Below are 27,026 nucleotides of genomic sequence, written 5' to 3'. Positions count from 1 at the left end.
AAATAGTGTGCGCACTAGAAAGAAGGGAGCCGAACTGCGCTAATATGAAGGGTTTACAGTACTTGGCTATCAAAGGAACAGTTTGAGGCAATATGACAATTCCAAACTATTCATTCAAATGTTATTGAGCTAGAAAATTTGCAAATCCTTCTTCTTTTGCTAACGGATTAGGAACCACCACACAATTCACTGAATCGTTAATAAGTTAGGCATTGCTCCACCGTTTACTATGTTCTTAGTACATTTGTGATCTTATACCGTTCACTCTACAGGATCCTACTTTCGTAACACTCGGAAGACGGTGTTGGACAGGATCAAGTACATTTTTACCTAGTTGATCCATTCTTGTGGCAGCTGTAGAGGAGTAAAACTGTGTGCGCACATTCATAGCAAAGACAGACAAGGTAGGGGAATCAGGGATTGTTAAAAAGTTGTTTTTTCATGAAAACCTTTATTTTCAACCCAGTACACAAAAAAGTAAACTCTGTTTATTCGTGCACACTGCCAGTGCAGAAAGACAATCATGGCCGGTAGGTGTAGCGTGCTGTATGAATTCCCTCCTGGTACTGTGAATGCTGCGATCAGGGAAGATCCGCTGCACATGGAAACCACTAATGGTCATCATGTCTTTATCTGCTTTCGCTCGGTCTTCTATTCATCACTCACCATCTCTTCTATCCATCAACCATCATCTCATGCCCACAATTATCTTCCCACCAGTGGACACCTCTGCTTCCTCCTACACTCACATCCATCATCTGCATATCCCCTGGTCTTCATTATCGATAATATTAATCTTATGTTCTCATACTCTATTATTATTACTTAGATCTTATAGAGCGCATGGCTACCCAGCACGGTTTTCCAGCGCTAAACAGCTCGATACTCTACCATATCAGTGCATCATCTCAATCTAAATAAAGTATCTTTCTTACTCATCAACTCTAATTTCCAATATCTGCCCTTTCTAACTCTCCTCCAATGATCTATAAATCTCAATGACCTCCTCTAGCCATAACCCTACTTTCTTGATCCTACTGTATTTATACATCTGGTCTATTCTTTCCACTGAACTCCTCTCTTAATACTGCCACATGTCTCTTCCATTTATGGATTCAGCTGCTTCTATTATTATCATAATGCATCTCGTGGAATCCTGAACTTAACCATCCAGATCATCTGTTCATAATCAGAATCTAATCTCAGATTAGTGTCATACTTCTTCCTGGCTTAACTCTGACATCTCTATCCTTCTATTTATTCTGTCTCGTTGTTCATCAACTTATGACCAATGGTCAATTCATCCTCCCTACAATCGATGTAATGGTTGTGGTCTATCACCTTGGGCGCCGCATACATTGCAGTCATCCACATCCTCCAGTGATCCATTCAGCCATGTTTATTCCTAACATTCCACCTAGTCTGTTCCTCATCTCAACCAGCTCTAGGATCAGCATCCCCGATCCGTCCATTCATCAGTTTAATCACCTCTGTCCTCCCCGTCACAAACGTCAGCTCAACACCTTCGCCATCTTCACCACTAATGACATTCTCCTAGAGTATTAATCAAGTCAATCACCTCTAACATCACTGTTGTCAATGTCATCTATTCAACAATTCAATTTCCTCTATCTTCACCTTCAACCATTGTATCAAGTCATCAACTTGATCACTTGTCTCCCCCTCGCCTTCTCGATAAGCTACTTAATATTTATCTCTCATGCTCTTCAACTCAACCTTGAATGTTCTCAGCTTTAGCCACCTACAGTGCCTTCTATGCCTTTTCTGTATGGATTTATGTTCTCATCTATTCTTGACATCTTCTGCATGTTACCTAAGGAGGATTCTGAAACAGTTTTGAGTTACTTTGATTCAAATGCCTGACATACATTCTCACCCACCCGACCGGAAGTGCAATTACGAAGTGCGTGATAGATGGAAAGGATGGTATTTCAGTCAATGTCTCCAGAGGGGGCAGCAGTGTATCCTGAAAGGATACAGCATCTCTGGGTAAGTACTCCACAGTCCTTCCACTGTCTGTGCAAGAGGGCTACTAGAAAGGGAAACACCCCTTTCAATCAATAGAAGTCAGTTCAGGGTCACTTTTGATGAATCACTCATCCAATTGCTCGATTATTACTAGGTGCTTCTGATTTGTGCAAAAAAAGCAAATGGACTAATCAGGAAAGCAGGGGACCTGCTCTGAGGCCAAAAGAAGCCTTCCCTTGGTCAGTGAGGAAACATGAAGTCTACCTTAGTGGAACAAGGACAAGGTTTTTTGAAGAAGGTAGACACCTTTCCCCCCTCAGTGACACAGAAAGACCTTTGCGTGGAAGGGTGCCAGCAGGGTGTAGGTCCATAAGGTTATCAGCTTCCAATTGCCACTATCCATAAGACGATGTTCACATTTCAAAGAAAGGTCTTTCCTAAATGACCTCACAACAAAGAAAAAATTGGTCAGCTGTGAAGATTCCCTTTAACTTCATATGTTGCAGTCAAAAGCGCACACGCTATGTTCACATCATGACTTGTGTCAAACTGGCGGTTTAGAGCATGGTTTATCCTGACTGTAGCAGCCTCCTTCCATCTTCTCCAAACCTCTCTAAGTGCTCGTGTGTTTGTGGTCCATCCACTCATTACAGGACAAATTTACTCCACATCTGCAGGAGAGAGACCTTTCTCAACCCAATGAAGGCTAACACAGCATTCACTCATTTTGACAATGTTTGTAGTCACCTTTAATCCAGTAACAGACCTGGGCATATTTCATAGCTGTGAAGCGCACTGCCACATTGTAGTCTTGTTGCTCGCCATCCACCTCCAGCCACTGGTGGCCTGAGAAGATCCCGATGACCTTCCTCTCCCATTTCTTTTTCCCAGCGTCCCAGACTTTGCCATAAACCCCAGAGCCACTGGCGCCTGGACGGGCATCACAATGCTGGTAAATGAGGTGGGCGGACTCATCTTCCACGCCACAGAAGCGGTAGACCAGCTCTCCAGCGCGGTCGCTGTCGAAGCCAGAGAAATGGATCCTCTTGCCGGCCATGTCTTCCACCGGAGGGGCGACTGTAAGCTTCATGAAAGGGTGCTCATGTGGCTTCCGCAACTCAAGCAAAGAGTAGTCATAGTCCATACTGAGGTCACTGGGCCCCCTTATCCATCCTTTGGGTACTTGCGTGCGCTTCACCCGCACCCACCGCATCACCAACTTGTCCGGCTGCGTCATGTTCTTTGAGCTTTTATGTGGTACCAAGAAGCCCACTTTGATCCTTCCTGCACCCTTGACGTACTCCTTGCCATCATGGACGCAGTGGGCTGCTGTAAGGACATGTCTTTCAGACACCAGAATCCCAGTGCAGCCGGTGGAGATCCTCACCGTTGTGGAGAATGGATAGTCCAGTAGGAAGCGCTTGCTGCTAATGGAGAACCGCCCGTCCGTGCCGTAGATGTGCCGTTTGTGGCGAACATGCCTCCTGGTGCGCTTCCTGCTCCACCCATCGGATGTGGTGTTGCCTGGATTGACGCCCTGTAGCCCCACAGTAGTGAGGGTGCGGGAGCCATTGGCATAGACGGTCTCGTAGGAAAGGTATTCCTGGAAGTCCTGGGGAGATAGCCCGGCCTCGCGTCTCGCGCACTCCTCGTCACAGTACGTTGTGAGGTCCAGGATGGGTTTCGCTATGAAGCGTGGCCGGTCCAGAGGCAGAGTAGACTGGGGTATGAAGGCTGGAATGTGATCCTGGGGTGTTACCAAGACATCAGTGGAGAAACCGTGCAGGCCTTGTCTGTAGAGAATCAAGAAGAAGGTGGCGAGGATCTCAAGGAGGCTCATGGTGCAGGCCCTGCAATCAAAGAAACAAACATTTGTAAGATAAACACCTAATGCAATGCAATTACATAGCCTATTAGCCTAAAAACAATACTAACTGAAAAATCTGGTCAGCCATATGTCCGCTTCTTCTGAACTGAGCTTTGCTACAACAGCTTTTTTACTGTCAAAGTCAAACTCTCCCGGATCTGACTAAGCTTTTCCTAACGCTCTCAGACCGTCCATTGATGGTCAGCCCATTGAGGGTCAGCCGTGGAGAACAAGTAGTGTTACCAAGATAATGCCAAACAATAACAGCACTATGGCAAGGAAGGCAAAGCCAGATGCTTAATTTGGGGGAAAAATAAGTGCCAAGGCTCTCGCCAGGAGGCCACTGCAGCCTGCACCACCCCTTGCACCGGCTAGCGCTGTGGCTGCCGGTGACAGCACCAACACAACTATTATACACCTTCAAGTGTGACAATTCAGACTATTCCAGGTAGGTATTAGTCATTATAAGGTATACTGAATTGACAAACAACGTTTGCTGTGCTCGTCTCTCAACTAAATTAACAGCGCCACCATGTGTTGGACCGTCAAAGGTGCTGGTGTTGAAAAATTAAGTGTTGGTGCCGAGGACCTAAAACCACAGTCCCAAATTAAGCACGGACTAGCAAACACAGAAAGCACAATTAATTGATGAGCATTGCAAAAGAAGCATCTGCCTTGACCTTTCACCATCGTGTGGGATTTCAGGCAAGGATCTAGACAGACCAAGTAGAAGGGAGGGTGCTGTGCAAATGTTCCTTGAGGTTAAACTTACTGCCAGCTGTAACCTGAACCAGGGGTTTGTGAAATGCACTCACCGAACCACGGGAAATCTACATTCTCCTCTCAGTTATCGCCCTCCCTACTGCCTGGCTTGTCCTCGACTTGTGACCTTGAGTTTCAGCTTGAGAGAGAAGGCCAGGACTGCCATAGGCGAGTTACTGGTCACTATTCACTGCCCTCTGGTGGTGAAAGGTGGAGCTGCAAAAGAGGCCTGCAGGTCACAGCAAGCACCAGTGTCCTCTCTTCAAATCTGAAGGAACAGCACATATTGGAAACTTGAATCATGACCACCAAGGAATAAAAGTGTACATTTATCTGCACAGCACAGGGCCCATGTAGGCCTTTCCTGGGTGATTTCACCACCACAATCAAGCCACAAGCATACACTGTGCATGTCCTAGTTTTCACCAAAGACGGTCCAATTCCTTGCAGGGTTTCCGAATATCAAACCAGAGGAGCTACAATACAGTGCTACACACAGCAGCATCACAAACACAGCGGGGCAGCCTTTAATGTAAATAAAAGAATAACCCAGTAATCACACCACAGACTTAGAGGCAAAACATGCCTCCCAATGTTGGGGATATGTACCTTTTGTCACATGTTGTGCCTGACATCAATATGGCGTCATGTCCATATCTCGAGACAGGAGTCATAGCTTGTCATCCTTCTGCGACAGGAATCCCTGCCTCTACATATGGGCATAACGCCATGGGGTAATGTACAGTAGTACAGGGAAGGTTAATGCACGAGCCCAGAAGCGACACATAGTCTACCCACAATGCACTGGGCTAGTCTGTCTCTAAGATGCAGGCGTAGCCAGCAGTGCATGTAACCAGAACTCAACAGACCTATGTGCACCTCTCTTTGCCTGTAAGACGCAGGCGTACCCTACGGTGCATGTAACAAGAACTCAACAAACCTATGCAGGCTCAGACATGTTGCACATGTAAGTACATCACCTTCGTGTGCAGCTGCTCAGTGGGTCAGGTGAGATTTATAGTTAGGTGGACTTGTGTGGAACAACACTTTTTGTAGGTCCAGTCCTTGAGCACAGGATCAAGGGATGGTTTAGTGCATGTGTAACCCCCTGCGTAGCTACCCCATAGTCATGACCAGCCTTTTCTAGCTTTGAACAGACTCCTTCAAGAGTCTGCATCTGTATTCCGACCCTTTGGGTACACCATGATGTGCAGGTCACAGGTTCCACCTTAAGCGCAATTGTATGGGAAAACCCACCACTGTGGAGCCACCTGTAGGGCACAGATTTGGCCTGTGTGGCACATGCGGAACTCCAAAAAGAATGGCTGCCACCACCTGCCTGGTGCATCAGAAAATAGGCAAGTTTGGTACATAGACTATGATTTCAACTGTGGATGTCCCCATTGGTACTAGGGCATTAAAGGCAGCATTCCCCCTAATACCACAGTGATTGCTACTCTGTGCTGTGAAATGTGGCACTTGGGCCGTGATATTGTGTTTATCGGTTCAGTGATCCTTGCATTAGTGAAGTCCATATTTACATTATTAAGAGTCACTAATGAAGTTCCACTCGGAATGGACTCTTAATCTGCGGCAGAGGGCCAGTTAATGCCCTGATAGTTCACCAGAACCCACAATAACCAAAAAACGAAAAAACTACAACCACTGATGCCCTGAATGTATGTTCAGATCGGGGGTCAATTTGTTATTGTTTCTGTGTCTCCTACAAATGTGTACAGCTTTGCAAGCACTGTACTCCAGCCTCTGTTTACCACCTACGTGTGCAGTTACCACATGCGCACAACACTCTTTAGATAGTTTCGGCGTTCAGATACTTTGGGGCATATTTATGGGATTGTGGCGCAGAGGAGCGCAGCAAGGCACCGTGCTGCACTGAGCCACAGGGAAAGGTCAGGAACGGGCATATTTAAGCAATACTGTGCATTCCTGGCCTTTCCCCTGCATTGGAACCGTTTCGGCAGCCTAGCGTCAATGCCGGCACCCTTGTACCGTGGTGCAAGGGTGCCTGTGTTGTCGGCAGGATTGTGTTTGTGCAGGAAGAAGCACCTTCCTGCACAAAAACAATCCATAGAGGCGTTTCCTCTTTCTATGTCTGCTGCAGAATGCAGCACTTGTAAAAAGAGGAAGAAACGAGGAGAAATAGAGATATTTCTACTTTTTACGCTTCACCTCGGGAGGTGTAAGATTTTGACACATTCCTAGGTTTACATGTCCTTGTAAATCTGAGAATGCTTCAAAAACGATGAGAGCTTCATGGGAACGCCCAATGCAGCACCCATGGAGCGCCTCCCTTGCACGGATTAAGGCAACGCAGCGATGTATACCGTGTTGCGTTACTCCATATTTATGAAGCCGTACAAAGCCTTTGAGATTTGCGTTGTGCATGTATCCCTTTGCGTGAGGCAAGCAAGATGCAAGGCCCTCATAAACATATCCCTTTATTTACAAAATAAAATATGGCTCTTCAAAAGCTTTTGTGGTTCTTACCTATTCAAACAAGAAAAAGAAACCAGAAAAGGTGCTCAAAATTAATTGAGGTAAATATAAAAACCGCAAATGTTCAAAGTAGCTTCACAAGTAAGTACTTATCCCAACACAGGTGAGGCAGATCACATAAACCACCCTTTTGATGGCATGTATTATGTAAACATTGTCAGCCAACCTGGGTGGGACAGGTGCAGGCACTGAACACGAAAGGTACAGTGGTGAATCCAGTGCCACCTGCACGGACCTCAAAAAAGAGAAAAATTGAATATCAATCACCTGCAAAGCATGTGCTCTGTACAGCAGACAACAGCACAGCTGCGCGCATCGTAATATAACACACACTGAAAGTGCTGAGGGTCACAGGTGGGAAGGTTGAAAGAAACACCACATCTGAGAGCGCAGTTCACCATCATTGTGGACAACAGTACTGAGGACCCTAAGGCACGTTAGAGGCATCCCTGGACCTGGCCTTGTGTCGCCTACAAGTGGAGAACACAAGATATCAGAAAGGAACAATATTAGCGCCATGAAACCGCTGGGTGTACGAGCGCTCTACAAATACCTTCAAATTCAAATTCAATAATACACGGAGCGATTGCTGTCTTTTGTGCACGGCACGCAGTTGGTTTCAATTTGTTTTAACACTTCTGTAAAGTTTGTTCAAATCTAATTCAGAATTCTAGGGCAATGCACAGCTTTTCAACTTTCAAAACTAAACACATTATTCTGAATATCTGCATTCTTTAGAAAGAATTGTACGTCTGTTTATTCCTTTCTTTTAAAAAAAAAGTAAATATAAAGGGAGCTGTCCTTGACAAATTAAAGAGCAGTACTTGGTCAGATGGAGCACTTCCCGTAATGCCGCTGACCTTTGACTGTCCTTGAGCACACATGGGAAGCTGCGAGAAGGAGCACTTCCAGAGGCCCTCTCGCCGGCGGCGGTGCCACTGCACCCGCTGCACCTCCAGGCCCCAAGCCCTCGAGTGAAGGCTTCTCATTGGGTTTCGCCTGTTGAGGCTGCTTCACCACAATAGCACTACATGACCCCAAGGGCAGGGGCAGCGATTAAAAGACGGACACCAGGAGCTGCTGTACGGGGACTCCTACAGGACAAAAGTGAGCGGTATCGGCTACAGAAACAGGAGCGCGCGGCTCAGGGTCGGCAGCGGACGCGGCACGCCTCGCGCAGCTCCTTCCGCGCCGTCAGACTGACGCAGCCCGCAGTGCCGGTGGCCAGGCCCGGAAGTGGGTGGAGCCCAAGGCTGAGGAAGATGTTTAGAAAATGCTCACCTTTAAATAACTAGATTACACATGGTAACATTGCGGATGTATGAATCCATGTCAGCAATACATATGAATGCACACATGACAAAATTGCTTGTATATGCACACATACATATTGTGTTCTTGCCTTCTATGTTTTTTTTCCCTACCTCTAATCTCCTGTTTATTTTTTTAACGTTCTATTTTGTAACATTTCTCTCATGTAATGTAACTGGTTCTATTGTACAGCGCTCTGACACCTTCGGGTAAAGTCTGCGCTATATAAAAATGCATTAAATAAAATGAATACCAATATTGCGTATGTACACACATATAACAACATTGCGTGTGTACGCACACTTCCCAACATTATGTGTGTACCTACACATGCCAATATCGCATGTGCTGGAGCTTTTGCGCATTCATCAAAAATGTGCATTATTAACAATCTGCAAAATATTAATTTACGCCTGATTTCACACATATATCTTAATATGAAACTATTGCCGTTGAAACGAATTTGCTATGATCTGTTAACCCCTTCGATGCGGCCGCGATTCCCCTGGTGTGCTGTAAACAGCACGAACAGGGGCGGGCCGTGACGAACCCCAGCCGTCATCAGCACACGAGCACCGTAGTGCATGACGGCTGGGGTTCGTCATCAGCATGGAAGGGGTTAAAGTGTGTTTTCTTTGCTTATGCTAAGTAGCACTGCTTTATTTGTAAAAACATGTGACAGGGCCCTGGTCAGGAGGCAACCACAACTTGCATCACCCATTGACTCAGCCAGCGCTGCCAATGACAGTACCAACATAACTACTATCACAATGCTGCAAGTGTGACAATTCAGACTGGTTGAGAACTCCCAAAGCTATAACAAGCACTGGCGTTGCCAATAGGTCTGGCAGTAGGAAAGTTGGAGCTATTGGTTTTGTAAATGAATTTTATATTTATATATTGTTATTGACAATGCCAATAACGATATATAAATATAAAATGTCATTTACAAAACCAATAGCTCCAACTTTCCAAATGCGAAACCTATTGGCAACGCCAGTGCTTTTTTATTTATGTGTTGGATGACGACCCTCAGATTCCCACCACCTATACAAAAACCTCCTTAAAGAACACCTTACAGACTTTAGGTTAAGTAGTGATCATCTTACGCCACCAGGGTCTGCTACTAATGAAGCCAATGTGTTCAATCTAAAGTTGGGTGTCAGTGACCCATGTTTACATGATTTGAAGTACGGGATGCACATGAAGCAGGGAACACAAAATCAGGGGTAAAAGCCGAGATGTCTTAAATGTGAAAACTGCTTAAAAAAAAAAGGGGTACACAGGAATCTGAGGATCGAGAAGGGGATGGGGACATAGGAGGCAATGATTTGCGTGGAGCTGGGACACTAGGTTACCCTGAGGAGCCAAGCACAAAGCCTTGATACACAAAAGGGAGAGATTGCCTGGGGTCGTGTTACGCATGAAACACGGGAGTAAAGGAAGCAAGGGTGCACGTAGGGCAGTGCTACGGCGAAAGCACGACTGCATGTCAGCAACACAGAGAGACAGGAAGCAAAGGGCTGGGGCAACATTACACATGAAGCATGTGGCACGGGATACAAGGTAATTGTGGAGCAGAGGTACACACGGGGGGCAGATTTACACGTTAGATACAGCACATGTGGAGGAGGGCTGCGCCCGAGGTAGAGACTCCACCTAAAGCACCGTCACAGGGGAATGGGTATTTGTGGAGAAGGGGTAAACATGGGGCAAAATAGCAAGTGAAGCACAGACACACAGGAAACACGGACCACAGGTAGCAGGGCACATGTGGAGAAGGGTTACACCGGAAGCAGAACTCCAAGTCCGTCAAGGGGGAATGGGTACTTGTGGGGATACAGAGTACACGCGGGGCAAAATAACATGTGGAGCACAGACACACGGGAAGCACAGACACACGAGAAGGAGGGCACATGTGGAGGATGGTTACACCGGAGGCAGAACCCTACATTTGTCATGGGGAATGGGTACTAGTGGGGATACGGAGTACACACAGGGCAGAATAACGAGTAAAGCAGGGACAGGCGGGAAGCACGGCACGTGTGGAGGAAGGTTATACTTGAAGCAGAACTCCAAGTAAAGCATCAGGCACGGGAAACAGATTACTTGTGGAGTAGGGGTAAAAACATTGCAGAATAACAAGAGAAGCACCAACATACGGGAAGCACAGCACATGTGGAGGAGGGTTACACCTGAAGCAGAACTCCGTGTAAAGCATCTGTCTCGGAAATGGGGTACTTGTGGGGAGAAAGGGTAAATGAGAGCAGAATTACAAGGAAAGCACAGACACAGGAAGCACGGCACATGTGGAGGACGGTTACACTTGAGGCAAAAGCGCACACAAAGCATCAGGCATGGGAAGCTGGGTACACGTGTGGAAGAGTTACAAGTGAAGCACAGAATCAAGAGAAGCACTGCACATCCGGGGATATACCTAGGGTAATATAGGTAAATCAGGGGCATGGAAGCAGAGTAAGAGTGAGGGATGGGTGCCGGCAGCGTAAGATCACACGTGAAGCATGCAGACACTGAAAGCAAAGGTTCAAAGTGGAGAAGAAAAAAGACAACTACGGGAAATGCAAGGGGGGACGGGTGGGTTGGGTTCACAAGGGAGAGAACAACACAAGTGGTGGGGGAAAACAACGAGGGAGACGCAGGCACGGAGACAAAGTGAAGAAAAACAACACGTTCCTGATACTGATAATGCAGAGCGGCCGGGAAACTGAAAGTACGGCCGGCCTGCGGCCGGCCATGAATAATTAGGGGAGGAGAAGCCCTTTGATGTGCTGTGCGGCTGTGAATGCGCGTGCTTGTTTGGTCACGTGATTCACGTGAACTTAAACAAAACCGCACAAACGAAACCCTTGGTTTCACGAGCGTTTTGAGGACATGAATTCTCGCTACGCTCAATGCGCCTGCGCGCATTGATAGGTCGCGAGACCTAAAAATGGGGTAGGTAGCTGGTGTTAGTTGTTTTTAAAGTTGTTTTGCTAATCTTTTAATTGCACAAACAGCGCCCCCATGTGACAGCTGACGTAAGTGCAGGTATTGACAATTAAGTGCCAGTGTCGAGCACCGGAAACCACCAGCTCAAATTAAGCAATGCTAACTAGGCCAGTCACTTTGTTAAAAAAGGATGGCTGATCATGTTCTTGCTTACGTTTCTAATTCTGCTGCACGTGGTCAAGCAAGATGTGTTTTGTTTATTTCCGAATGACTGCTCTCAAAGAAGTCTTTTTAGCATAGGCTCAGTAGTGTAACCTTTTTCCAAGGATCTTGTGCTTGCATTCATTCACAATGGTTCACTGTTGTGTATATGATGAGTTAATCTGACACCTCTGCATGTCAGAGGAGCTGATTCAATATTCATATTACATATAGTGCGTAAGGGGTAGAGTTGTGTGATCATTTTAAAATCTGTATTCTGATTTGTTAAAATTGATTTCTCTGCTCACACCACAGTGAAAATCCTGTTTTCATATTCTTCTCGGAGAAAATGTACAATTAAACCCTTGAATTTGTGGGAGAGACAGAAAGTTTTGGTTTGTACTAAGGATGCTGTCCGATATCTTGTCGATTTTGCTGCACATATAGGACTTGACATTTATCGGATTGTGTCTCTATTCTGTATAATTTTGAATTGATGGCCTTTATGGCAATTGATTTCTATGTAACCCAGTAGTAAAAACAACCTTTAGAACTCGCTTACTGAGTCAGTCTTTCCTTGACTGGCTTTTTTTTAATATGTTGATTTGCACCTTGTCTCCGGGATACATTGCCTCATGACATTAAGGTTAACACAGTCCCTGATCTACCCAACCCATGGGCAGGCTTTAGGGATACAGCATGCCCATATATATACACATGCCAACATTAAGTATGTGTGCACACACACCAACATTACCTTGTATTCACACATGCCAGCATTAGATATGCATGCACACATGCCAACATTACATATGTCTCTGCATGCCAGCATTATGCATGTATGTATATATGCCATTGCTTGCATATGTACATGTCAACAGTGAGTATCTATTCACATGCCACAATGTCAGCGCCATGATGTCACGCTCTGTGGGGCCACGTGCATATTGACTAACTAGGTTAGTCCCCCCACTTCTTGTTTTAGGACTTGTGCCCTAGTGCAGAGTCACCAGACTGCCTGAGCCACAGAGGGGCAGGTGGGCTGGGTAGTGATATAACTTGCCACCACACCATGTGATCTTCACTGACGTCACAGGGTTGACCTCTTGTCCAATCTGAATACCTGAACAGCCTCCTATTGGCTGCTAGGAGGGTGGAGTTACCGGACGTAAATGGGCCTCTCAGACCCGTGTTTATTTTCTGTTCCCGCCACGTCCTCTTGACCCCTAAACACCATTAGCAGTGCTTGGGATGCAACGGCCTAGCACTGTGTCCCTGGCTGACCCTCATTTATGTGCATGAGACCACAGCTCTACAAGTTAGGATGGGTTGGGCTGGGACAGGGACAGCACTTCAACCTTCGTCTGTGTGCACCTGTCAGAGGCTCCAGTTTACATACAGATGATTTTGAGCTAGACCTTCTAAGAGTCAGTTCATAAAAAGTGGCCACAAATACGGCAGACTTGTTGCGAACTGGCCTATCCAATGAATATCTGAGACCCATGTGATTTGCTACAAATACAAGGATAATGACCTGCAATTGACAGAAAGCCATCATACACTGTGTTTTCTTTGGTAAATTGACCACCTTTTTAGGTCTCGCCTAGACGAAAGCAAAAGCGAAGCTTTTGCTGTCTATGCGAGACAACTTATGTTGCCACTTTTCTGGGAATATTGTGGACATCAGACTGTTACGAGCTTTTTCTGCTGTAGTCAGGCAGTCACGAGCTTCTCCTTTGGAGATTTGACCTCGTGAGCGCGCCTTGACTGCATCTAATGGGCCATGCGCTTCCTTTAGTCAGTTTCACTTTGTTTCATTTCACTTTGAAAGTGCAGGCGTCAATGTGTCTGGTAGTTGTTCATGTGGAGTGCCTTCTGACCTCGTGAGCGCGTCTTGACTGCATCTAATGTGTGTGGCTTTTTTTTTCAGCGTGGCCCTGGCGCTTGCTTCAGTCAGTTTCACTTTTAAGGTGCAGGCATCAATGGGTCTGGTACTTGTTTTATTTCCATTTAATGCTCTTTGGAACAACAATTTTATATTACTTGTGTGTATTACCACTGGCCAGAATTTCACAGACTTATATTCACGCAGGTGAAATAATACTATTGTGATTAGGGCCGATTTTTGGAGTCTGACCGTTCAGAGTGCAGAGTGGAGCTTCAGAGTGGAGCTTCAGAGTGGAGCTTCAGAGTGGAGCTTCAGAGTGCAGAGTGGAGCTTCAGAGTGGAGCTTCAGAGTGGAGCTTCAGAGTGGAGCTTCAGAGTGGAGCTTCAGAGTGCAGAGTGGAGCTTCAGAGTGGAGCTTCAGAGTGGAGCTTCAGAGTGCAGATTCAGAGTGCAGATTCAGAGTGCAGATTCAGAGTGCAGAGTGGAGCTTCAGAGTGGAGCTTCAGAGTGCAGAGTGGAGCTTCAGAGTGCAGAGTGGAGCTTCAGAGTGGAGCTTCAGAGTGGAGCTTCAGAGTGGAGCTTCAGAGTGGAGCTTCAAAGTGCAGAGTGGAGCTTCAGAGTGGAGCTTCAGAGTGGAGCTTCAGAGTGGAGCTTCAGAGTGGAGCTTCAGAGTGCAGAGTGGAGCTTCAGAGTGCAGAGTGGAGCTTCAGAGTGGAGCTTCAGAGTGGAGCTTCAGAGTGGAGCTTCAGAGTGGAGCTTCAAAGTGCAGAGTGGAGCTTCAGAGTGGAGCTTCAGAGTGGAGCTTCAGAGTGCAGAGTGGAGCTTCAGAGTGGAGCTTCAGAGTGGAGCTTCAGAGTGGAGCTTCAGAGTGGAGGTTCAGAGTGGAGCTTCAGAGTGGCGCTTCAGAGTGCAGAGTGGAGCTTCAGAGTGGAGCTTCAGAGTGGGGCTTCAGAGTGGAGCTTCAGAGTGGAGCTTCAGAGTGCAGAGTAGAGCTTCAGAGTGGAGCTTCAGAGTGGAGCTTCAGAGTGCAGAGTGGAGCTTCAGAGTGGAGCTTCAGAGTGGAGCTTCAGAGTGCAGAGTGGAGCTTCCGAGTGGAGCTTCCGAGTGGAGCTTCCGAGTGGAGCTTCAGAGTGCAGATTCAGAGTGGAGCTTCAGAGTGGAGCTTCAGAGTGCAGAGTGGAGCTTCAAAGTGGAGCTTCAGAGTGGAGCTTCAGAGTGGAGCTTCAGAGTGGAGCTTCAGAGTGGAGCTTCAGAGTGCAGAGTGGAGCTTCAGAGTGGAGCTTCAGAGTGCAGAGTGGAGCTTCAGAGTGGAGCTTCAGAGTGGAGCTTCAGAGTGCAGCTTCAGAGTGGAGCTTCAGAGTGGAGCTTCAGAGTGGAGCTTCAGAGTGGAGCTTCAGAGTGGAGCTTCAGAGTGGAGCTTCAGAGTGCAGAGTGGAGCTTCAGAGTGGAGCTTCAGAGTGGAGCTTCAGAGTGGAGCTTCAGAGTGGAGCTTCAGAGTGCAGAGTGGAGCTTCAGAGTGGAGCTTCAGAGTGGAGCTTCCGAGTGGAGCTTCCGAGTGGAGCTTCCGAGTGGAGCTTCTGAGTGGAGCTTCAGAGTGGAGCTTCAGAGTGCAGAGTGGAGCTTCAGAGTGGAGCTTCAGAGTGCAGAGTGGAGCTTCAGAGTGGAGCTTCAGAGTGGAGCTTCAGAGTGGAGCTTCAGAGTGCAGAGTGGAGCTTCAGAGTGGAGCTTCAGAGTGCAGAGTGGAGCTTCAGAGTAGAGCTTCAGAGTGCAGAGTGGAGCTTCAGAGTGGAGCTTCAGAGTGGAGCTTCAGAGTGGAGCTTCAGAGTGCAGAGTGGAGCTTCAGAGTGGAGCTTCAGAGTGGAGCTTCAGAGTGCAGAGTAGAGCTTCAGAGTGGAGCTTCAGAGTGGAGCTTCAGAGTGGAGCTTCAGAGTGGAGCTTCAGAGTGGAGCTTCAGAGTGCAGCTTCAGAGTGGAGCTTCAGAGTGCAGCTTCAGAGTGCAGCTTCAGAGTGGAGCTTCAGAGTGGAGCTTCAGAGAGGAGCTTCAGAGTGCAGAGTGGAGCTTCAGAGTGGAGCTTCAGAGTGCAGAGTGGAGCTTCAGAGTGGAGCTTCAGAGTGCAGAGTGGAGCTTCAGAGTGCAGATTCAGAGTGCAGATTCAGAGTGGAGCTTCAGAGTGCAGATTCAGAGTGCAGATTCAGAGTGGAGCTTCAGAGTGCAGAGTGGAGCTTCAGAGTGGAGCTTCAGAGTGCAGAGTGGGAGCTTCAGAGTGGAGCTTCAGAGTGCAGAGTGGAGCTTCAGAGTGGAGCTTCAGAGTGCAGAGTGGGAGCTTCAGAGTGGAGCTTCAGAGTGCAGAGTGGAGCTTCAGAGTGGAGCTTCAGAGTGCAGAGTGGAGCTTCAGAGTGGAGCTTCAGAGTGGAGCTTCAGAGTGAAGCTTCAGAGCGGAGCTTCAGAGCGGAGCTTCAGAGCGGAGCTTCAGAGTGCAGAGTGGAGCTTCAGAGTGGAGCTTCAGAGTGCAGAGTGGAGCTTCAGAGTGGAGCTTCAGAGTGGAGCTTCAGAGTGCAGAGTGGAGCTTCAGAGTGGAGCTTCAGAGTGCAGAGTGGAGCTTCAGAGTGGAGCTTCAGAGTGGAGCTTCAGAGTGGAGCTTCAGAGTGGAGCTTCAGAGTGCAGATTCAGAGTGGAGCTTCGGAGTGGAGCTTCAGAGTGGAGCTTCAGAGTGGAGCTTCAGAGTGGAGCTTCAGAGTGGAGCTTCAGAGTGCAGCTTCAGAGTGGAGCTTCAGAGTGGAGCTTCAGAGTGGAGCTTCAGAGTGCAGCTTCAGAGTGGAGCTTCAGAGTGGAGCTTCAGAGTGGAGCTTCAGAGAGGAGCTTCAGAGTGCAGAGTGGAGCTTCAGAGTGGAGCTTCAGAGTGCAGAGTGGAGCTTCAGAGTGGAGCTTCAGAGTGCAGAGTGGAGCTTCAGAGTGCAGATTCAGAGTGCAGATTCAGAGTGGAGCTTCAGGGTGCAGAGTGGAGCTTCAGAGTGGAGCTTCAGAGTGCAGAGTGGAGCTTCAGAGTGGAGCTTCAGAGTGCAGAGTGGAGCTTCAGAGTGGAGCTTCAGAGTGGAGCTTCAGAGTGCAGAGTGGAGCTTCAGAGTGGAGCTTCAGAGTGGAGCTTCAGAGTGGAGCTTCAGAGTGGAGCTTCAGAGTGGAGCTTCAGAGTGCAGATTCAGAGTGCAGATTCAGAGTGGAGCTTCAGAATGCAGAGTGGAGCTTCAGAGTGCAGATTCAGAGTGGAGCTTCAGAGTGCAGAGTGGAGCTTCAGAGTGCAGATTCAGAGTGGAGCTTCAGAGTGCAGAGTGGAGCTTCAGAGTGCAGATTCAAAGTGGAGCTTCAGAGTGCAGAGTGGAGCTTCAGAGTGCAGATTCAGAGTGGAGCTTTAGAGCTTCAGAGTGGAGCTTCAGAGTGGAGCTTCAGAGTGCAGAGTGGAGCTTCAGAGTGCAGAGTGGAGCTTCAGAGTGCAGAGTGGAGCTTCAGAATGCAGAGTGGAGCTTCAGAGTGTCAAGAGCAATGCCAATAGCTCTAACTTTAACAAAGGCAAAACCATTGCATTGTAAATGCTTGTTATTTTACCGAATCACATGCTCATGCTGCTGCCTGGTTTGTCTACATGCACACAGGCAGAATCACTCGGTACAAAATGGCTCCTGTTCACTCGTCAGTACGGTCTTGCGCCGCCCCACCTTCCCCCTGCCAAATACATTCATTCCAAATACTGCTTATTTTCATATCAGACTGACTTCTCACATCTGGGATAGCAGGGGCACCTTCCACAGTGATTAGGGCTTCACAAAAAATAATTCTCGGCTAGCGCTCAGAAGCCTTGAAGCTTTGATTGAATGACACTGCAGTTTGATGCCCCGCTCGTTTTTTGATGCTATGCGTTCCAGACACTGATTTTATTAAGACTCACTTGGAGCTCTAAACTGTCACTTGATCTTTCTTTGGGTCATTTCGTTTGCCCGGAAGGACTAACATATCTGTGAAACCCTCTTCTTTTATAGTTTGAGCATCGTCTTCGTTTAGCAGGATAACATTATACATTTGAAAATACAAATATCCGGGAAGAGCAGAGAGCAAATCTCCGCGATGTTGGGCATTCTCCTATCATAAAGGAAGCGTGTTGGTGGGACCTGTGGCATCTAACGCATCATTTAACCCTATATGCGTGGGCACCTACCACAATAATGTATAGGATGAGTTTGTTCCGTTCCCGTTTTTAATTTGATGTAAAACTCAAATCACTGCACACTCTCTACTACACACTCTCTACTACACACTCTCTACTACAGTCACTACTCTCTACTACACACTCCCTACTACAGTCACTACTCTCTACTACACATTCTGCTACACACTCTCTACTACAGTCACTACTCTCTGCTACGCACTCTACTCTCTACTACACTCTACTACACACTCTCTACTACACACTCTACTACACACTCTCTACTACAGTCACTACTCTCTGCTACGCACTCTACTCTCTACTACACACTCTACTACACACTCTCTACTACACACTCTACTACACACTCTCTACTACAGTCGCTACTCTCTACTACACACTGTACTACACACTCTACTACAGTCACTACTCTCTACTACACACTACTACACACTCTCTACTACAGTCACTACTCTCTACTACACACTCACTACACACTCACTACTACAGCCACTACTCTCTTCGACACACTCTATACTAGACACTCTCTACTACACACTATCTACTACAGTCACTACTCTCTACTACACACTGTACTACACACTCTACTACAGTCACTACTCTCTACTACACACTACTACACACTCTCTACTACAGTCACTACTCTCTACTACACACTCTACTACACACTCACTACACACTCACTACTACAGCCACTACTCTCTTCGACACACTCTATACTAGACACTCTCTACTACACACTATCTACTACAGTCACTACTTACTACACTCTCTACTACACACTCTACTACACACTCTACTACACACTCTACTACACACTCTACTACACACTCTACATTACACACTCTACATTACACACTCTACATTACACACTCTCTACTACACACTCTCTACTACACACTCTACACTACACACTCTACTACACTCTACTACACACTCTGCTACACACACGCTCTACTACACACTCTACTACACACCCTCTACTACTCTCTACTACTCTACTACACATTCTCTACTACTCTACTACACACTCACTACTTTCTACTACACTCTACTACAGACTCTCCACTCTCTACTCCACACTCTCTACTTCAATCTCTCTACTTCAATCTCTCTACCTCAATCTCTCTAATTCAATCTCTCTACCTCAATCTCTCTACTTCAATCTCTCTACTTCAATCTCTCTACTTCAATCTCTCTACTTCAATCTCTCTACTTCACATTCTGTATTACACACTCTCTACTACACACTCACTACTCTCTACTACACACTCTCTACTACACACTCTACTACACTCCCTACTACACATTCTCCTACACACTCTACTACACACTCTACTACACACTCACCACTCTACTACACACTCACCACTCTACTACACACTCACTAGTCTCTACTGCTCACTCTCTACTACACACTCTCTACTACACACTCTCTACTACACACTCTCTACTACACACTCTCTACTACACACTCTCTACTACACACTCACTACTCTCTACTACACACTCACTACTCTCTACTACACACTCACTACTCTCTACTACACACTCTACTACTCACTTACTACTCTCTACTCACTCTCTACTACTCACTACTACTCTCTCTACTACTCACTACTACTCTCTCTACTACTCTCTCTACTACTCACTCTCTACTACTCACTCTCTACTGCTCATGACAATGCCATTTATTTATCTGTTTCCAAAACCAACACATAAATAAAACATTTGTCATTTACAATGCCAAAAGCGCTAACTTTTGCAAAGGCGAGACCGTTGCATTGTAAATGCTTGTCTTGTTTTAAAAGCAACCTGTTTCTTAAAGGAACCACTGCTTCTTTACTAAAATACAAGTTTTCTGTTTCAGAACACACTCACACTGAGGCTAACACAAACCCCAGTGGAGCAGGGGCCCACTTTAGAATCAGTTGTCGCCTAAACTAAGGTGTCAAAAACGGATGGATGGTTTGAACCTGGACAAGTGCCCCCGTCACCAAGACAATCTCACAGAGCTGCGCTGTCTGCTCCACAACTGCAGATCTGCAATAAAACTCAAACTCGAAATCTCTGATACCATCACCCTTCACAATACTGACATATTCTTCCTAAAAGAGACCTGGTTCAATGATACCTCTCACTCTATGTATGATCTCCTATCACCCACAGGCTATTCTATTTTTAGGAATGACAGACCTATCAAAATTGGGGGAGGTGTTGCAGTCATCTTTAGAAACTCCCTTCAACTTAAGGCTTCTCCCATCAGTGCCCTCCACACTTTTGAATGTCTATCTCTTGAGCTTCAACTACACCACCGCTCACCCCTCAGATTCCATGTCATTTAACGCCCACCTGGCAGCGGCCCTTCGTTTATGGAGGAACTCACTGACTTCATCAGCGACCAATACTCGCAAAGTGACAATCAGACATTCGTGGGTGATTTCAATCTCCACTGGAGCTCTCTGCAACACTCTTCCGTGAACTTGCTGGTCACCTTCCTCTCTACAACCAATCTTATCCTACACTGCACAGAATCAACACACTCTAAGGGCTCAATCCTGGACCTTGTTAATTCTAAAGCAGGCATGCTTTCCATCTCTACCCCTATTCTTGGAGACTTGTCTGACCACCTCCTCATCCCTTTCTCCCTTCATCTAGCACACTCTATAACTCTTGGCCAACCTAAGAGGGCTACCTCCTGGTTCCGTGACTCTAAAAATATTGACACCAATTCCCTCTGTGAATCAGTTTTGCTGTCACTTCCAAGGCTAGACCCGAACCTAGATGTTGACGATCTCACCTCCCAATGCCTCTCAGTCCTTGCAGCCAAAATCAATAACGTCGCTCCTCTCCAAAGCAAAAAGAAAAGGCCCATTCCCTCAGTACCTTGGTTCAACAAATCCCTATGAAGAAAGGAAACACCTAAGATGCCTGGAGAAACAACGGAGGCAAGCACCCTCCACTGATAATTTGGCCACGCTTCATTCAGCAAGATCCAAGTACCACAAGCACATCTTCCTTGGGAAAGCATCACACTTCAGAACCCTCCTTGACTCAGCCAAAAATAGACCCAAAAAACTATTTGATCTCATCAAGAATACTAACTGCTCTCCCCCAACTTCCAAGTTGGGGGATTCTACAAAGAAAGCTGCGGATTTCGCTGTATTCTTTGACGAAAAAGTGAAATCACTGGTGGATCAGGTCGCTCATCCTACCCCTCCAGAGGAGCAAAAATTACTAGCCATTTGGCAGAACTTTGACCCCATCTCTGAAGATGTCCTCCTCAAGTGTATCCTCGAAACAAAGCCCTCCAACCATTCTTTTAACCCCATCCCTAGTGCCATTGCCATTGACTTCTATACCCATTCTCTTCCCTATTGGACCACTCTGGTCAACCTCTCCCTCTGTCAAGGCTCCCTTCCTGTTCCCTGCAAAACTGGGCAGGTCACCCCTCTGCTTAAAAAACCCACAGCTGATGCGAATGACCTCAACAACTTCCGCCCCATCACTAACCTACCCTTTCTTGCGAAGATTACAGAAAGATGTGTTGCGAAACAACTCTCTCATCATATCAAGGACAATAATCTTCTTGGCAATTTTCAGTCCGGCTTCATCCAAAACTGCAGCACTGAAACAGCCCTGCTGCAAGTGATTGATGAAGCGCTGCGGATACTCGATTCGGGGGGGGGGGGGTCTTGTCTTCTAATTCTCCTTGACCTTTCTGCAGCCTTTGACACTGTCAATCACAACACCCTCCTCAACACTCTTCAACAGAGAATGGGCTTGGAGTGCACTGTGCTCAAATGGTATGCTTCCTTCCTCTCTGATAGATCCCAAATGATCAAAATAGCAGACAGTCTTTCCTCTCATTTGGCGGTGGGTCAAGGTGTTCCTCAAGGCTCTATACTTGCACCCACATTGTTCAATCTCTATTTGGAAGCACTGGGAAATCTCCTAAGTAAATCCGGGGTCTACTATCATCTCTACGCAGACGACACTCAAATCTACCTCAAGGTTGCCTCCATTCGCGATCTCACCGTCATAAGCTCTACTCTGGACTCCATTCAAAACTGGATGTCAACACATCAACTGATTCTGAATCTATCCAAAATTGAATTCCTCCTCCTCTCCTCCTCACTTTCTCCTCCCCCGGATCAATCATGGATGGACCAGATCAATCTACTGCACAATAAACCCATCATTGTCGACAGCGCAAAATCCCTTGTGTCATACTCAACACAAAACTCAATCTACTCTCTCACATTAATTCAACTGCAAAGTCTGCTCGATACCAACTGCGCCTTCTTTGGGGGATTTGTCGCTTCTTCCCGGAGCATGACCTTAAAAGCCTGGTCCAATCGCTGGTCCTCTCCAGACTGGACTACTGCAATTCTCTTCTTACTGGCCTCCCCAAATCCCACCTGTCCCCCCTTAAGTCTTTTCTCCATTCAGCAGCTTGTTTCATTTATTGGGCCAAAAGAAGCGACCACATCACACCCAAGTTATCCACCCTCTGCTGGCTTCCCATCGAGGCAAGATCTATCTACAAGACTGCCTGCATCACCCACAAAGCCTTGCACTCCTCCTCTCCTCGCTACCTGGCGAATAAACTGAAACTCTCTGGAGGCTCTAGACCATGGGTACTCACAAACATTTGCCCAGGGGCCGCAAAGTACGGTCTGTGGTGTGACCGAGGGCCGCACTGATACCATTAGGGTGGCGGTAGGGGGTCTGGGTGGTTCAGGGATTAAATAAGAAGGTTTAAAGTCATGATAAATGTTAGAACTGGCTATTTCTGGTTGGCTAAGGCTGATGCCAAAGCTAGGCAGAAACCACCATTCTAGTCAGGGCAAGGGAGTCACACGCCAAGATAACCCCTGCTCACCCCCTGGTAGCTAGGCACGAGCAGTAAGGCTAAACTCGGAGGCAATGCGTAAAGTATTTGCGCCAGCACACAACAGCAACAACATCCGAGGCACACAACAAAAGGAACTCCACACAAGATTATTATAAAATAACTTTTGTATTGTAAAAACACATCAGATAGTATCACACATGTACATTGTTCCAACTGGCACGGGCAATATTCACAAGGGATTATTTACAGGACAGGGCCACATGGGCCACTGTCAGAATCAACACTTTTAGAAATAGGATAAGTATAGCACCAAATAACAGTTATAAATCAGATCCAGTAACTACAGGGAACAGGTAAGTACCACCTACGCAACCCTTAACACCTTAGGAGAATGTCACGCAGGGAACCAGGACCTCACTAGGACCACCTGCATTAGAAAGAACAACCACCTGAGGATAAAATACATTTAGGGGTATAAACAAGAACACATTACCCATGATGCATGAAACACATTCAGAGGAGTAGTAAAGGAAAACACATGATGCATAAACCTACACATTCAGCGGTGTTAAGAACAAGGCACATGATGCATCACAAACACATTCAGAGGTGCAGTGCTAGGAGACACATGACGCCTAAAACATTCAGAGGTGCAGCGCAGGGAAAGAAAGACACATGATGAATAAAAACATTCAGAGGTGAGAAATCAAGGAAGACACATGATGCATAAACACATTCAGAGGTGCCAGAACATAACTCAATAGCGCAAAAACACCTTATCAATTACTATTAAAAACATAGAAATCACATTGCGCAGAAATCACATACCAGCCCCCATCTAATAAAGGGACTAAAGAGCCCTGTGTACAGAATGTCAGGGCGTGCTGCCACGCAGCGCCAGTCAGGGGTGCGCCACTGGCGCAAAACCTAAACGTTGCAGGTTCCCACTACTTGCTGGGCACCTGGGAACAATCACAAGGGCCTAAACGTTGCAGCTGGCACTAAGTGCTGCGCAGCTGTGACTGGCCGGGCACCTCGGTGCCATCTCTGTCCCTCTCAGGGACTCACTCTCCATCTTGCGCCTAAACGGTGCAGCTGCCCACTAATTGCTGGGCAGCTGGAGAATCATAAAAACTGCGACAGGGCCCTCACTGACCCTAGAACAGAACTGCGCCGCAGGGGTTGGAGCCACACAGGCTCTGAAGACACTTCTGTCCCCCAGGAGCCTCACTGGGCTTTAAACATCATGTGGGCGGTGAGCCCTTCTGGACTCCAAAGCTGAATGTACCCCCAACAGGGGCAAGAACACAGGCCCCTCTGGCCCTCGGGACCCCCATGGGCCCTGCAACCACATCTGGCCCAGTCAGAGCCACACAGGCTCTCTAAACAGTGGAAGTGCCCCCAAAACTGGAGCCACGCACGGGATCTGTAACTAATTAATAAGACATGGGGGCGACCCACTGCCACTCGGGGCCGCCCACGATGCATCAACACTGCTGGAGTGGCCCGCTGCCAAGTGGGGCACTCTAAGAACCAACACCCCCGAGCCCTCTCCTTACCGGGCTCCAGCGCGGGGAATTCTTTCCCCATGCGTAGGGGACACAGGCGGTGGTCGCTATGGGGCTCTCTCACCCACGAGATCCCCATCTTCTCTGCCCGCTCATCTTCACCCGGTCCCCCATCTCGGGACCTGGACTTCAAGAGGGGGGGGGGGAAGCCAGCGAGTCTCCAGGCTGCCGCCTCCGTGCACCTTGTCATCCGCGGCGGGGGCCAGGCACCGGCAATGTGCCTCGGGCCCCCTACTGCTGCCATCACCACACTTGCGGGGCTCTCCCAGCCCCTCTTCTTCTCTCGGGGCTCCCTCCCTCTCGGGAGCCCCGCACCGGCGCTCCACGCTTCCTCTGCTTCCCTGACCGCACGGGCCAATCAGAGCGCGGCAGCAGGCGGGACTTCCGGAAGTCCCGCCCCACATCAGGCACTATGGTGCCTGACTTCCTGGTCACGGCGCGAGGGCCGCGGCGGTGATTAACAAGAGGCAAAATGAGGGGTGGGCACCCTCGGTTGGCAAAATAAGAATAGAAACGGGGTGAGCACCCGTTAGGCAATTATATAAATGGGGTGGCACCCATGAATAAAAATAATTGAATAAAGGTGCCGGGTGGGCACCGGCACTCGAACATAAAGCGCTCCCAAGCACTAAAGGCCAATCCACAGCGCTCCTAGCGCTAGAACAGCAACCAAAAGCGCTTCCAGGCGCTTTAGGCTATAATAAGCCCTGGCAAAAGTAAGACAAAGTTCTCTGAAGGGAAATGCAGCTCCTCCATGCTGCCACAGGTCCCAGAGATTCCCAGGGGGCAAAGCAAAGTCCCCCCCAATCAGCCCAGGCAAGGCAGAGGGGTCCCCCAGAAGTCCAGGAAATTCCATCAGGTGTCCAGGGGCTGGGCAGGGCCCAGGGATTCCCCTGGGCCCAAGCAGCAGCACGCCCCTGGCAAGATTCCAGTCCAAAAACAAGAACATTTTGGAAGGGTAAACAGCCCCTTTTTATACTGTAAAATCCTTTGTCTAAAGGGTGCAGGCAGTGTGAGAACCAGCTAGAACTGGTTATAGGGAATTCCTTTGACTGTGAGGGGCAGAGGCGACAGCCGCCCAGCTGGAGGTGGAGCCAGCATTGTGGCAGGCAGGCACAGCCTCATTCACTCCCAGGTGCCATCACCTCCCACTTCCCTGGCAGCAGATGCAGCCTTTCATCCACGGGCTGACTCAGACAACCTCCTGGGGCTCCCCAGCCCCTGTCACCCTCAAACCAGACAGTCAATCCACAAGCAGGCCCAGGCACTCCTGGACCAGGCTCACCAGCCAATCACACGCCAGACACAAATTACACAAATATGCCAACTTCTAAAAGTGGCACTTCTACACTAGACACAGTCATGCCGCATATATCATTACGCAGCATTCAATCTCACGAGCTTGTCCATATCAAACTCGACCCTGCACTCCCCACACATCAGGAACTACCATGGGCATACATATTCCACATTCCTTCCTATGGGAAGGCAGGTCACTCACCACACATACACAGAGAGCTCAAGCACTTTACACTGTACCACAGTGAAAAAGTGCGCAGAGGCCTAAAATCACCAACACCAGGTCACATAAACAGGCTAGGAAAAAGCAAAAAGTCTTGGGGTGAACCTTCCAAAAGGGCCGGGTCCAACACAACCCCCTTCCAGCCAAAACGCAGGGTAGACCAATCACTCCACTGATGGGCTTCCTTGCTTTGGGCGACAAAACACGGACACGGACCCGCACGGCAGGGACACCTTCGGGTTCCAAGCCACTCTGAACCCACCTGGTTACCTCCAAACCAGAACTCTCTTCTCCTACCAGATCAGGACCTCACTCCCTCACTGGTCTACCACCTGGAAACTATTTCACTTCTGAGGTACAAAGCACACAGCAAAGTTCCTCTTCAAGCAGGTGGGGGGACACAGCACACAGCAGAGTCCCCTTTCCTCTACCTTAGTGGAAACAACAAACTGCAGGGGAGCCCCAGATCACACAGCAAGGGCAGCCCCCTCAGTCTCTTCAGCTGATCCACTTTGGTAGAGATTCCTCTTGACCTGGAAGCTTCCTAATCTCTCAACCTAGGATCTAAACCCTCAGGTTGCACGGGGGTCAGAAGTACACCGTCCCTCTGCACCCCCTTCTAGAGTTCTGCACCCTCCCACCTTGGAGCGGTACCCCTAGAAGCCAAAACCGGTCAGGACACTGAGTACAGATGCCATTCCCTCCAGGTCAGGCTGAACCTGAACCTGGCCTCCCCCCTCCTCGGGGAACAACCTCCAGAGGCCCCACAAATGGTCAAGCACTCTAGACGGTCAAATGCTCAGCGAGCCAGGACTTCTGCACCCTCCACTTAGGAGCGGTACTGCCCAACACTAGGACCGCCGGAGTTCTGGTTACAGACACTCCCCGTCCTCTAGACACAGGAAGATCCTCCTCAAATGACCTGTAAGTACAGCCTAGGCCCCTGACCTGGCACTCCCTTAGGGAACCCTCCAGGCCCTGACATAGGGTTTCGGGCCAACGTGGGACACACCGTCCCACACTCACTCCGCCTCCGCTGAGACAGGGTGTGAGCCCCTATACCCCTATCATCCTACTGGGACCTAGCTGGGCTACACATGAACCTCTTCCCCTACACAGGATCATCAGATACACAAGCCACTACTTTTAGAATCACTCCCTAATGCCTCTGCAAGACATCTAGCACACCGCCAGACATCCACCTTCTTGTCCAGTACCTCTGCAGGACCTCCTGCACACCACCAGAGGTACACCTCACGTGCAAGCTCCTTAAAAAAAAAACCTCACACCAACTCCTCCAGTTCAACACACCACTCATCCACACACTCCCCCACCAGACTGGTGAGACAGTTCCTCACTGCCTCTGACGCAACCTGTA

The 27,026-nt window shown here is 48.1% G+C and overlaps 1 protein-coding gene across 2 annotated transcripts in view; it reads right to left on the bottom strand.

Annotated features, from left to right (window-relative positions):
• Positions 1-420: 420 nt before the first annotated feature.
• The window catches only part of LOC147718353 (serine protease 23-like), a 100,095-nt gene continuing 73,489 nt past the window's right edge, over positions 421-27,026 (bottom strand). The window contains exons 1-2 of one of the 2 annotated variants that reach the window (XM_086918296.1): positions 7,996-8,193; positions 432-3,839 (exon numbers count right to left, since the gene is read on the bottom strand). In XM_086918296.1, the coding sequence (XP_086774422.1) occupies positions 2,708-3,829 (1,122 nt within the window). In that variant the 5' untranslated portion in view covers positions 3,830-3,839; positions 7,996-8,193 and the 3' untranslated portion in view covers positions 432-2,707. Of the gene's footprint in view, positions 3,840-7,995; positions 8,194-27,026 lie in introns of those variants that run through there. The other variant, XM_086918295.1, reaches the window with a different exon arrangement.

The sequence above is a fragment of the Lissotriton vulgaris genome, chromosome 4_1 (assembly GCF_964263255.1).
Source record: "Lissotriton vulgaris chromosome 4_1, aLisVul1.2, whole genome shotgun sequence".
NCBI lineage: Eukaryota > Metazoa > Chordata > Amphibia > Caudata > Salamandridae > Lissotriton > Lissotriton vulgaris.
This window is presented reverse-complemented; position numbering and strand designations above follow the sequence as displayed.